Below are 14,166 nucleotides of genomic sequence, written 5' to 3' on the forward strand. Positions count from 1 at the left end.
GAAGCCATAAGGCAAATGAGTCTGTCAATGCAGGTCTACCTCCTGGGGCACATGTACAGAGCAGGGTGGAAAAGGGTAGAGTGAATCTGGGAAATTAAACAGAAGCTATTCAGCCAAATGGTTTCCCATCTCAATCAGGGTATTTGAAAGTACTTACAATAGCCTATACAGGACCTACGTGGTCCAAACTCATCTTCTGTCCTCCTGTTTATTAACCTCTCCACTCACAGTGGCTTTCCACTTATCAGCCACCCTCTTACCTCAGGTCCCTTGTAGTTGCTGCTTTCTCTGCCCAAATGCTCCCCCCCCCCAATACACACATGGCTTGTTCCCTAACTTAATTCAGGTCTCAGCTAAAACATCACATCATCAGAGTTTTCTCTTGCCACCTTATATAAAAACCACCCCTCCTCCCACCCGGCCATTCCACACTCTATCTCCCTTATCCTGTTTTACTTTTCTCCACAGCATTTCTCTCTAATTAACATAGCCAATAAATGATAGATAATTGACAGACAGATGGTTTACCCTTTTAAAATATTTTTTAATTTATTGATTTTAGAGACAAGAAGAGACAAACAGACAGACAGATAGATAGACAGAAACATTGATCCATTTCTGAATGTGCCCTGACTAATGATCAAACCAGCAACCTCTGCATACCGGGATGCTCCAGCCAGTGGAGTTATCTGGCCAGGGAAGTCTACCCTTTTTAAATTGACTATCTCCTGGCTTAGAACAAAAGTTTCACGAAGTCATCAACTTGGTCTCTTTTGTTCACTGGCTTACTGTCCAGTGGCTAGAACAGTATCTGACACTTAGAAGACACTCAACTTTTCTTGAATATATTAAAATGAATGGATAAAACAACAGATATTATAACTAAAGGCTCTTTCCACTATTCATAGGTTTAAGTCCTATTACCAAATTGTTGTTTAACAAATAAAGTCTCCTGATAATTATATAGGAAGTAGGTGACAAGCATTTGCTTTTATTAGCAATGGCAAAAATTGAGCTGACAGTAAATCCCTATGAATATGAATAAATGGTTCACTCAGCACCCTATGATATGAATGTTCCATATGAGAACCTAGCTTTTACTCCTAGCCCAGGCCTTGGCCCACACTTTTGCAGACCAGAACTTGATTGCATGCATTTCTGCTCGCTCATTTACGCCTAGGTACTTAGAATATAAGAGTTGATTTTTCTGGTAAGAACTAAGCAGGGGCACCCTATTGGGAAAATGTAGTATAGGAAAAAGAGAAAGAAGATATGAGTAAGGTTCCTTGATAACGTTCCTTTTTTTTTTTTTTTTTACTTACGCATCTAACCATGGAAATCTCTGTTCTGATATCTAAATATACAGGCCAACTCTTATCCCCTTTTCTCCACTTGGCATTCTATCCATAGCCTGATGTGCTCAGTCAGTTGTTACTACATAAAAGTTGACCCAATAGACTTGGGTCAGATACAAAGAAAAAGATTTGATCTGAATCAACTCAACAACCCATCTAAGGAATACTGTAGGTTTTTTCATTGATGGGAGATTTCTTTGCCATCTTTTACAAAAGACCTCTTTGAAAGAACACACAGGTGGTCTAACTAACCTGGGGAGCTAGATTCAAAATATAAGGGTTTCCTTTTCTACCCTAAATCCATGAAGCATAAATCTCCAAATGCAATATTCTCTCTGCTACTACGTGTAAAACTGTCAAGCCCTTGTTTTTTATTTTTATTAATTTATAAGTGTATTTATAGCCATAATATACAATATAATAACTATCACTACATATTTTGCCTCAATGGAGGCTTCCAACTTCAAATTAAAACTCAAAGCAGGTCCCTCCAAGGTTATGCCTGGAAAATTATCTTAATTTTAGTAAGCAGCCTGATGCTTATTTGTAAGTGCTAAAAAGAATCATCCTGACCACTTGTCCTAGTGACAGATAGGTAAACATTTCCACAATAACTCGGGAACAGTTGAGGAATGAGAAGAAAAACAAAACTATAGCTCACTACTCATTCCTTAAACACTTTTCAAAGCGATTAGTCCGACCTGGCTTCGAGGACTCAGTGAATGTCAAGTAGTCCAAATTTTATACTTTCATTGTAAACAGTTTCCAAACTATACTGTGTTCCTGCCTGTCTTCCCCAACCAGGCTGTGCCATGCTCATGGTCGGGCACTGTTTTGTTTCTTTGTATTTCCAGCGTTTAACATTGTATCCAACACACTGCTCAAATAAGTGAATGCCTATTAAAATGCCCACCAACGAGGCAGGCCCCAAACCTGGCACTGGAGGTCAGAAATTAAACAAATCATGAAATGGCATGACCCCCGTCTAGCCGCTTCTCTTCCACTCTATGTCCCAAAAGTACAAGTAGGGTGGGGAAAGTGCACTGTTCATCCGAGAACCTCTCGCTGTCCCGGCAGGATGGAATGGGCTGTCTGACCCGTCCGGGCTGTTTTTTACCTCCAAGCACACAACACGATCCTCTCCGCTCCCTAAGGCAGAGGGGACCCAGGTACAGTCCTTTTCTCCAAGCCCACCCTTGACAACGACCCCTCCCCACAACGCTCCACTCCCCAGACCAGGCTCGGGCTCCGGAGCTTCCCAGAAGGGGGGGCTCCGCACTGCACTGTGGGAGTCGTAGTTCCGTGATAAGCTCCGCACACAGATGGCCCAGCGGATGAGACTCCCACTCCCAGAAGCCCCCACGCGGCCACCTCGCCTAGTCCTGTCATCTCACCTGTTCTATGGACGTGACTGTTTCCACTGAGTCGTCCTGCAACCGCTCCCTCGCGTGCTCGGGCCTCAGACTGTACAGTGACTCTGACCAGGCAGGGCAGGCAGATGGAGGGCAGCAGTAGGTGAAGGAACTCGGAGAAGCCATGATCAGGAGAGCAGCAGGCGGTGTATAGGACTCAGCTTCGTCCAACAATAACGCGCATTGAAACTCGAGCGGGTTAAGGCGTTACGGCAAGCGGATAGAGTCAAAAAGATTTTGAACGCGAATCTCTTTCCTATCTACAAGTTTTCAGGATATGAGTTTCAGAGATGCTGTCGCCCCCAACTGGTCAAAGTTACTGCTGCAAGAAGCTCAGCTTCCTGGAGCGCGAGGAAGATGTGTGCATCTGATTTCCTTTGAAAGATGGTGTAGGTTGCCTCAGTCCGTTATGCAAAAGAATACACACACTTCTTTCCAATATTCTGTTCATTCTTTCTTAATTGTAATGGAAGTTCGTAATCTCGAGTGTCCAAGACCCCAATGACTGTAACTTTGAAAGCATTTCTTACATCTTTCCTGATTACTTCAGTCACACTATTACTAATAGAATAATTATACACCTTTGGGTACATGACAGCTGTCCAGAATTATAAAGCTTCTCAACAAAGGAACTGCCATCTCAGTACTCAGTGATAAAAGGCAGGGGCATTGTAAATTTCTCCTCTTCCCTTGGGGGTTGCAGTACAGTAGCAGGAACTAAACTGCAGTAGAAGGAACAAGCATAAATAAAAGAACTAAGGTTATTCAGTTATTTATTTTTCAGTGTTTTCTAGAGCACCCAGTATGTGTCAGGCACTGTGCTAGGCATAGGAATACAAAAATGAACAAAACAAATAAGGTCCCTGCCTTTGGAAACTTTACACACTAGTGGAATAGACAGAATTAAGTACATGAACACAATAAATATATGAAGACTTGTGATAAATAGTATTAAGGAAAACAGGGTCTATGAGAGAATGTAGGAGGGGACTAATTAGATTGGGTGGTCAGGCTAAGACCCTTCAAGTAAGTTACATGAAAACTGAGACCTGAAGGATCATGAGGAGCTATCCTTGTGAACCATATGGGGAAGGGCTCAAGAGAAAGGAACAGCAAGATTAAGAGAACATGCCATAATTATGCATATGTATGTTTATAGTCATTCTGATGTTTAATCTGAAGGTATTCAGAATAAAAAAGACCTACTGAATGGGATTAATCATATACACCTCCATTAAAAAAAATGTAAAGTGATATTAGGAAACCCCTACTACCATTGAACAAGCAATAGAAGAGAATCTTTCAGGGCCCACATTAAAAAGACTACAATACCTGCCTGACTAGGTGGTGGTGCAGTGCATACAGTGTCGACCTGGGATGCTGAGGACCCAGGTTCAAAACCCTAATGTTACTGGCTTGCTCAGGGGCTCACCAGTATGAGTGCAAAGTCTCTGGCTTGAGCATGGGATCATAGGTATGACTCCATGGTCGCTGGCTTGAGTCCAAGGTCTCTGGCTTGAGGAAGGGGTCACTGGTTTGGCTGGTGCCCTCCCCATCAAGGCACATATGAAAAGCAATCAATGAACAACTACAGTGCCACAACTACAAGTTGATACTTCTCATCTCTCTCCTTTCCTGTCTCTCTCCCTAAAAAAAAAAAAAAAACACCAAGAACAAACAAACAAACAAAACACAAAAAAACGATTACACCAAAATTATAATACCAAGAGGTTAAACTATTCAGGTTATGAGGGGTTGTGGGAGAAAATAAGATAACATATTTTCCACATAGACTTGGACACAAGTTCAATTTTCTGCTCAGAGCATTTTAATTGCTCAGAGCATTTTAATCTGTTCCCCCTCATTTCCAAGACATGTGTCTAGGACCCCCGAAACAGTGGTATGATATTACAATTAGCCATTTCTCTGTTCTCAGTCTCTGGTGTCAGGTATAAACACTCAGGAAGATTCTAACATAAGGCCAGGATGGCCTAAAGGCCTCAAGCAGATAAATGCTATCACTATGTCCACTGTGGGGGAAGAAGAAACTTTCCTCCATTCATGGGTTTTTCAGCTGATCTAATAATTAAAGTGAGACAGATTAACAAGAGAAAATGACCAAATTTAGTTACATGTGTACATACGGGAATCCCACATACATAAGAGATTCAGAGACAGTTAAAATGAGTCGTATATAACATTCTGAGCTTAGTATAAGGTAAGGCACCTTGGGGCTTCAAAAGTCATTGCAGGACAGGAAGAGCGGATGTTCAGTAATTAGTAGTTTTTCCTGCCATATAGATAGTTTTTTGTTTTGTTTCATTTTTTTAAAGAAGTTTCTCTCTGATAATCTTATTATGAGCAAGCCCTAATTTAAATTCTTCTCAGTAGTTAAGGTGGTAGGGGGGGTAGGAGTTTTTCTTGAGCCCACAGGGTCTCAATTGCCCCCTTAGCTCAAAATAACTCTCATACCACAGAGGCATATCATGGGGTGACTCCTTCTGAACCCCTATACCATTTCAATGGTACTGTTGTTGCCAAATTAAGTCCTGGAGGTGGCAGAATGTTACTGAATCTGAGAGTAAGTGGGACTGTGTGAGTTAGGACCACTAATACGGCTGCACTATATTTCCCTCTGTATTGGCAACTTGATGTCTTCCCATTAATTCTATTTTAAGAAAAATTGTCTGATCAAGGTCTCGGTCATATCTAAGGATTCCGCCTTCTTTGTAAAGGGTTGCTTTGCTGGCTAGAAATTTAAATTGAGCTATTGAAAAAGTAGCTAGAAGCATTTTGTAATAAATTGTTACACCTATTACAGGTGTACCTAAAGTGATTGTAAATTGTATTCAAGAAATAGAAATCCATTTCTGAAATGCAATCGCCTCTGCTGTGGGGTCTGATGGATACTAATAGGGGCATAGCAAGGGTCACCTGCAGCACATAGTGTCTGTTCATTGAGTAAATATTTATTAAGTACTCATTATGTGCTGGTCACTGAGCTAAGTTCTGAGGAGGCAGTGGTGAACAAGCCAGACACAGTCTCAGCTCTTCTGGGTCTCATGATTTACCAGAAAATAACAAACAAACAAACAAAAAACCCACAGACATTAAACAAGCATTACGGAACTATTTTACCGAGGGAAATAGCATGACGAAGAAAGAAGCATGGGGCGTTGTGTGGTTGCTTAACAGAGGAGACTGAAAGGTAATTTGGAAGATCGGTAAAGACTTGCATGAAGAAACGAGTTCCCTTCCATGGGGATGGCTCATCCCAGGCAGAGGAAACCAACCCAATGACAACCAAATATCAGGTGAAACAAGGAATGAAAAATATGGGGAATTTGTATTCTATAGAGCATTGAGAAGACTGTTCAGCCCGGGTCCACCAGTTGCCCTTCTTCTTGGTTTAATAAAACCATTTGTTCAAGAAGCAGAAGGGACATAAATATGGAAGTGTGGCAGAGAATGATATACTTACAGGAGAAAGTCTCAGAAATGATAATGCATAGCAACAACAGCTTGGACTTTAGATGGTTTGGGTTTATTTTATCCAAATGCCTAATATTTTTCTCAATGAAACTGTGAATTATAATTGTTTTTTTAAAATAATACAAACTTATATGGAGAGTGCTATTTTGTACCTCCATCAGGAGCAAGAAAAGAAAATAAATTAATGGCCTAAACCAGTGGTAATCAACCTGGTCCCTACCACCCACTAGTGGGCGTTCCAGCTTTCATGGTGGGCGGTAGCAGAGCAACCAAAGGATAAATAAAAAGATAGATTTAACTATAGTAAGTTGTTTTATAGAGATTTATTCTGCCACACAGCAAAATTCCAACATAAAGTACTTGGGAAGTAATTATTATGATATGCTTTAACTTGCTGTAACTCTGCTTTATACATTTTATAAAGTAAAGTTACTTCCCTACTTTATAAATCACCATTACTGTGGAACCGATAGGCGGTTAGAAAATTTTACTACTAACAGAGATACAAAAGTGGGCGGTAGGTATAAAAAGGTTGACTACCCCTGGCCTAAACGAACCACTAGAGGTCGCTTCTGACCCTAGAGTCGGCCTGTAAAACTACTCTTTCAGTCCTTACTCATAGGAATCCATATGTCAATATGAATTGTTTCTTCTAATATCTTGTGAAACTATGCAATGCATATCTGGAAAGTCTGAAAAATGAAAAGAAATCATCCACTATCCCACTGGATAATTAATTCCCTCCCACACAATTCCTCTTCCACCAGCATCTGCAGCCTCCCACTCTGCTGTCCCTGTCTCTCCTGACCCCCTGATGTAATGACTCCTCTGCTCTTAACTAGGGCCAGCCCCTCCCCTGCCCCTCATGTTCCACCTCAAGACTTTATTCCAGCAATTTTCCCTGACCTTTCCTAAAACATCCAATTGTCCCTATACTTGATCACGTCCATCACCCTTTAACAGGCTACTTTTCCATTATTGGTGGGGGGGGGGGGGGAAGACATTTTTAACCCTTTTGATCCCACCCCTCCTCTAGCTACATCCCCACTACTTACTTACCTATCTCCTTCCTACCAGTGCCTCCAATTCCTCTCCTTCAACTGTCTCTTGAACCCGTTCAAACCTGGCATCCCCTCAGTTCCTGTCAACTTCCTGTGGAAATCCCTATTGTGAAATCCAAGGGCCAGTTCTCAGTCTTCATCTTCCCTCTTGACTTCCTGGCAACATTCACATGGTTGATCGCGCCATTCTCCTGGAAATACCTTCTTCTTGGAGCTTCTAGCACTGGCCTTTGCTATTTCTTCATCTCCTTAGCATCTTAACTTTGGAGCAGTCCAGAGTTCTCTGTCGATAGCCGTTTGCCTCTGAGCCTAGGCAATCTCAATGTTTTAAATACCACCAATAGGTGGAAAAGTCCCTCCTTTATTTCTCCAACTTGGATCTTTCTCCTGAACTCCAGAGTTCATATCTAATATCCCAGTTGCGTTTCCACTTGGATGTCTCATAGGCATCTCAAACTTAGTGTGACCACAGCACAGCGCCTGGCTTCCAGTCTCAGTTCTGGCAACTTCATCCTTTCACTCTGGAGCTGTCCTTGATGTCTTTCTTTCCCGCACTCCCCGTTCATCTTATTGAAAATATATTGAGAATCTGGCCACTGCTAACCGATCCCACTGCTAGTGTCCTGGTCCAAGTCATCATCATCTGTTATTTGGATTCTTACATTCATCTCTCAGCTGTTCTCCCTGTTTCCACTCTTGTCCCTGATTAGCCTAATCTCAAAAACCAGCTGAATCTTTTTCAGGGTAGGCAAAGTCACGTCTTTGCTCAAAGCCCTCTTCTCATCTTACTCGGTCAAAATCAAAGTCTTGACTGTGGCCCCAGTGCCCGAGCCCATTCTCCCTGGACTCCCCTGCTGCTCACTCTGTCCAGCTGCACCGACCTCTTTGCTGTTCTGTGTACACTCCAGGCGCCCAGCAGCCTCTGAGCATTCAGGCTTATTATCCCCTCCTCTGCAGTGCCTTGTCCCCATAGGGCCAGGGCTTGCCTTCTCACTTCTGATAGTCTTGACTCAGATTCTTTAGTCTAACTCAAGTTCCTTTTCCTTGAGGCCTTCCCTGACCTCCCCCCAGAAAACTGAAACACTCTTGCCCTGCAGGAGCACGCTGTCCCACTGCCCTGCTTCATTTCTCCATAGCACTTACCACCAGCTGGCAAACCTGACGTTTTAGGTACTTATTTTGTTAGCTGTGTGTCATCTCCCCACTAGAATGCAAGCTCTCAGGACAGGGATTTTTTTTCTTTTATCTATTTTCTGAAGCTGGAAACGGGGAGAGACAGTCAGACAGACTCCCGCATGCGCCCGACCGGGATCCACCCGGCACGCCCACCAGGGGCAACGCTCTGCCCACCAGGGGGCGATGCTCTGCCCCTCCGGGGCGTCGCTCTGCCGCGACCAGAGCCACTCCAGTGCCTGGGGCAGAGGCCAAGGAGCCATCCCCAGCGCCCGGGCCATCTTTGCTCCAATGGAGCCTTGGCTGCGGGAGGGGAAGAGAGAGACAGAGAGGAAGGAGGGGAGGGGGTGGAGAAGCAAATGGGCGCTTCTCCTATGTGCCCTGGCCGGGAATCGAACCCGGGTCCCCAGCACTCCAGGCCGATGCTCTACCGCTGAGCCAACCGGCCAGGGCCAGGACAGGGATTTTTATATCGTTCATTTCTTATTCTCTGGCACATTCACAATAGGCATTAAGTTAAATGATTTCCAGTCATTGCAGTAACTATATGAGTGCCTATTGGTGTAATGTACTATAGAAGATAATGACAATGAACAACATAATGCTGAGCCTTACCCTTCAGGAGCTCACTGGCTAATAAAAACAGAAACAAAATAAATGTAAACTAAATTAATTCATTTAGATAAATATAAAATAATACTCACTTATAAATATTAGCCAAATAAGACACTACGTACATACACAAAGAGAGTGGGAGAATATGGCAGGATTCGTTTCAATCTATTTAACAAAGATGGCTTTTTAACGTGTAACTTTTGTCTTTAGTAATATTTTCAATAGAATTAATTTCTCTGTTAATAATTTTTTAATGATTAAATTTAAATTTAGAAATTGTAAAATTTTATTTTTGTTGTTATTTCCTGTAACACACAGAAAAAAATAAATACAAAAAGTTTCAAATCACTGAAAGAAGAATGGCTCTCTGGGAGCATTTGAGATCTTGCTCCCGGGCATATGCTCAGTGTTGGCTTAAATAAACGCTTATAAAACTTCTAAAAAAGAAATGGCTCTCTGAATACAATGATTTTATGGCACAAAGAACAACTGTGTCATAAACCTATCAATTATTTATTAATTATATATTATGCATTGTTTTACTGTGTCATATATTGATAAAAAATTAATCACATTGATATTTTTAATCATTACATAGACTCTATTACTGAAAACCTGTACAAAGTATTTAGTCTTAGTCCTTTTTAAAAAAAATATTTTATTTATGAATTTTAGAAAGAGGAGACAGAGAGAGAGAGAGAGAGAGAGAGAGAGAGAGAAGTGGAGAGGAATGAGAAGCATCAACTTGTAGTAGCTGCTTCTCATTTGTGCCTTGACCAGGCAAGCCCAGGGTTTCCAACCAGTGACCTCAGCGTTCCAGGTCGATGCTTTATCCACTGCGCCACCACAGGTCAGGCTTGACCTTAGTCCTGTTTGAGGTTTATCATAATGAAAATTATTTTACTAACAGATGCAAAATTGAAGCCAATTAAAGATTGTTGTTGACAATGAGAAATTATTTCAAAAACTGTTGAGAGGCAACATCACAAGTGCATATTCCAGCACACACTGGTGACTCTCACCCCAGGCTGTGCCTTTAAAAATGCAGGTTTTCCCAAGCACTAGCCCAGGCCTACTGAGTCAGAATCTCTGGGGCTGGGGCCAGGCTCATGCATTTTTCAAAGCTCTACCAGCGCTGCTGATGCACACCGATAGGGTTGAGAGCCACCACATGCCTTCTATTTGTGTGGCAGGAATGCTGGCTGTCCACTGGTGTTCTGCTCCCCTGCCATAGCGGGGAGTTGCAGCTGGGCAGTGGCTGCCCAGTAGCCCCCCTTGCGTTTAGGCAGGGCCTTGTGGCTGAGTTCTAGCCAATGGAACGTGGACAAAAGTGATGTCCTGCACACTCAGGCATGGCCCTTTAAAACCTTCTATTCCACCCTCTACTTCCTCTCTTTCTCTCCCTGCCTGCCAGAAAACAAGGTCAATACCTAGGGCAGCCCTTCATATTCAAAAGAACTTCATGCCTTGTGATCTGAAAGTTAAAAATCTCAATTAACAAAGAGATCTTCAGGGTTTTATTCCACTGGAGATATGGCTTAATAATCCCTTTATAGATTCAAATGATTTTCTGGACAAATATTGTAAGCTCTTTCAAATGTGTATTATTACCACTCCTTTAAACAGCCTTTTTGAAGTTTGCTAACTTGTGACTACAGAGTCAATTCTCCCCTCCCCTGGGGGGTCCCAAAGTTTCATCTTCCCTACATAGCCTCTCCTCCACGCTGTCTACAAGCCAATCTTAGAGGGGGTCATAGGATTACTCTTAGGAAAAAGAGAAAGCCTGTCACCTTGATGTATGTGTGAGGGATCTGGGATGTGGAGTTTCCCAATTGTTGGTTGGTGGCCATTCTCCTCCATCCTTCCTACATGTCAGATCTTATGAAGAGCAAAGTCTTCCTTTAAAATTGAGTCTCATGATGTGAATGAATCCTTTGTAGAGTCTCTGCCATCCTAGGTACCACCCCCACTCCCACCTCCTTGCTGCCCATTAAACTTTACACGAGAGGCAAATACATTTTACAGGGTGTACCTCTGAGATTTAGGGTTTGTCTGTTACACTAACTAGCATTACCTTAACTAAAATATACAGTGACTCATTGTGCAAGGATTCCTAATATCAGGTAATATTTTGTCCCCCAAAACATAACTGTGATAATCAGAGTTTAACGCAACATACATAACTTGGTTGGAGGTTGCTAGTCATGTCCCTGAGCTCTGGTCTCATAAAGAAAAGTCTCTCCTCTCTGAGGCTTTCCTGTTGCAAAATCCACCAGAGCGACAAAGACCACCTATGGAGAAGCCACACGACACAACTTTCATTTCTTGTTCAGAGAGAACGAAATCATTCTAAACTGTCTGTGCACAGGAAGTGTCTGCTGAGGCTCCTGGATTTGTTCCTTATCAGAGGCTGAATTGTGTCGTTACCCCCTCCCCAATTCATTAATTGATGTTCTAACCCCTAATACCTCAGAATGTGACTGAATGTATTTTTGGAGTTAGGGCCTTTAGAGAGGTAATGAAGGTAAAGTGAAATCATATGGGTGGGCCCTAATCCAACATGACTGGTGGCCTTCTAAGAAGATATTAGGACACAGACGGTCACATAACATTTGAACATGAAGAAAATGCAATCATGAAGATGGCCAGGTACAAGGAAAGAGGACTCAGAAGAAACCAACTCTGCCAATACCTTAGACTTCTACCTTCCAGAACTGTGAGAAAATAGAACTCGATTGTTTAAGCCACCCAGTTGGTGGTACTTTGTTATGGCAGCCCAAGCAAACTAATACAGTCACGAAGGCAGGGGCCAGGACACCAAGGACAACCTGAAATGGTACTATGGGTTATTTTGTGTAAACACAAATTACTATCAAAATTATTTCCTTTGGCCCTGGCTGGTTGGCTCAGTGGTAGAGCGTCGACCTGGTGTGCGGAAGTCTTGGGTTTGATTCCCAGCCAGGGCACACAGGAGAAGCGCCCATCTGCTTCTCCATCCCTCCCCCTCTCCTTCCTCTCCATCTCTCTCTTCCCCTCCCACAGCCAAGGCTCCATTGGAGCAAAAGATGGCCCGGGCGCTGGGGATGGCTCCTTGGCCTCTGCCCCAGGCACTCGAGTGTCTCTGGTCATGACAGAGCGATGCCCCAGATGGGCAGAGCATCACCCCCTGGTGGGCGTGCCGGGTGGATCCCGGTCGGGCGCATGCGGGAGTCTGTCTGACTGCCTTCCCATTTCCAGCTTCGGAAAAATACAAAAAAAAAAAAAAAAAAAAAAAAGAAACAATTGTATGTCTACCCTATTTTTAATGATTTTAACCAGTATATGAGTAAAATTTTTTAATGTATCAGTTAACTTTAAATAAATTTCCCACCTATTTAAAAGTCAAAAAAAAATTATTTCCTTTGGTGCCCAACCCCAATATGCACAAGTCTCTGATAACTTGCTTTCTCCCATTTTTCCTTGTCATTTCAGAGTCCCTTTCTCCCTTTCTCTATACATCAGACATAGAAAAGGAAAAGGATGTGAATGGAGCAGAGTACTGAGAAGATGATGCCAGGGGTCTGTCCTGTTTCTTCCAATCCTGAGAGAAGGCAGAAATCCTTCTGCAATATGAGGACATCACGTAGAGCCACCCAGAGTAGGAAACACGGGTATGAGTCTAGAAGAAGCATAGGGTTTTGCTAATTAGAAGTCCCATGGTCTGACTGTGTTGAGTCTCTGCAGTGAGCTGCCTATCAGTATATCTCTCCAGTTATTCAGCTGTTGCTATGAAAGATCCCACAGTGGTGCCCTTGCTGGGAGCATGCTCAGTGTGGCTGGGCTGAGGATGTCAAGGAACAGGGGCAGGCAGTTGTCTCCCTGGTAAAAGAACCAGAATCATGTGCTGGCCAGACAGCTCAGTTGGTTAGAGCATTGTCCTGATGTGCAGAGGTCACCAGTTCAATCCCTAGCACATCTTGGAACAGATTGGTGGTTCTCTCTCTCCCTTCCTTTCTCTCTAAAATCAATAAAGAATTTTTTGAAAATCATGTAATTGGGAGGATAACTCTTGGAGGCTTCTTGTGGGAGAGACATCCAGCAACCATTCCTCAGATATCTCCCAGTTCTAATGAAATCTGCCCCAGTCCAAGGTGACCTAAACTGGAGAGGGTAACTGTTGGAATCCATGGGAGTCCAAAAGACCAGAGTAACAGGCTTTATTGAAAGGAAGAAAGGAACCCTGCCGGGCACTTCTCCCAGGGAGAAGAGCACCGGTACAAGCTAGGGGGACAAATTATATGGGGTCAAGAAGAATTTCGAGCATGTGGGTGTTTTTTTATTTTATTTTATTTTTTATTTATTCATTTTAGAGAGGAGAGGTAGAGACAGAGAGAGAGAGAGAGAGAGAGAGGAGAGAGAGAGAAGGGGGAGAGGAGCTGGAAGCATCAACTCCTTGACCAGGCAAGCCCAGGGTTTTGAACCGGCAACCTCAACATTTCCAGGTCGACGCTTTATCCACTGCACTTCCACAGATCAGGCACATGTGGGTGTTGAATCAAAAGTCCTGGTATGTCCGGAGCCCCTCCTTGGGGTGGCTTGTCAGCTTTTTGGCATTCCTCTGTCTCAAGGGCGATAGTCCAGTAAAGATGAGGTCTGACAGATAGGCGGAACATCAAGAGGGCAGTTTGGAATATACATATCTATCAATACCAAAATATCCCACTGAATAACTGAGGTAAGGGGATAGAATTGGGTATTTCATTTAGGTAGACCCTGGTTCGAAGCAAACTTTGTTGTCTCTAGTAGTTTATGTGGGTCCTTCATTAACATTGTCCCAAAATCTCAGTTCCAACATCTCAGTGTGTACATATGTGCACACACACGAGAATGAGAGATCTCTGTGTGATGGCTCTTCAGAACCATCTTTCCAGTAGCTGAGCCAGGATGGCAATGGAAAATCTAGAAGCTTAGACTTCTAGACTATTCCTTTAAATATATACTAGATCACTGGTTTATCCTTTATAACTCAGGAACAGCAGGAGGGAAGAAATGCATTGGGACGAGACATGGGGAAAGGGC

General features: G+C 43.0%; 1 protein-coding gene across 1 annotated transcript in view; it reads right to left on the bottom strand.

The window, feature by feature from the left end:
- Positions 1–2,997, bottom strand: part of FNTB (farnesyltransferase, CAAX box, subunit beta) — an 84,400-nt gene extending 81,403 nt beyond the window's left edge. The window contains exon 1 of the mRNA XM_066272832.1: positions 2,750–2,997. Coding sequence (XP_066128929.1) covers positions 2,750–2,893 — 144 coding nt within the window. The 5' untranslated portion in view covers positions 2,894–2,997. The remainder of the gene's footprint in view (positions 1–2,749) is intronic.
- Between the last annotated feature and the right edge of the window lie 11,169 nt (positions 2,998–14,166).

This window comes from Saccopteryx bilineata, chromosome 4 (genome assembly GCF_036850765.1).
Source record: "Saccopteryx bilineata isolate mSacBil1 chromosome 4, mSacBil1_pri_phased_curated, whole genome shotgun sequence".
NCBI classification, from domain to species: domain Eukaryota; kingdom Metazoa; phylum Chordata; class Mammalia; order Chiroptera; family Emballonuridae; genus Saccopteryx; species Saccopteryx bilineata.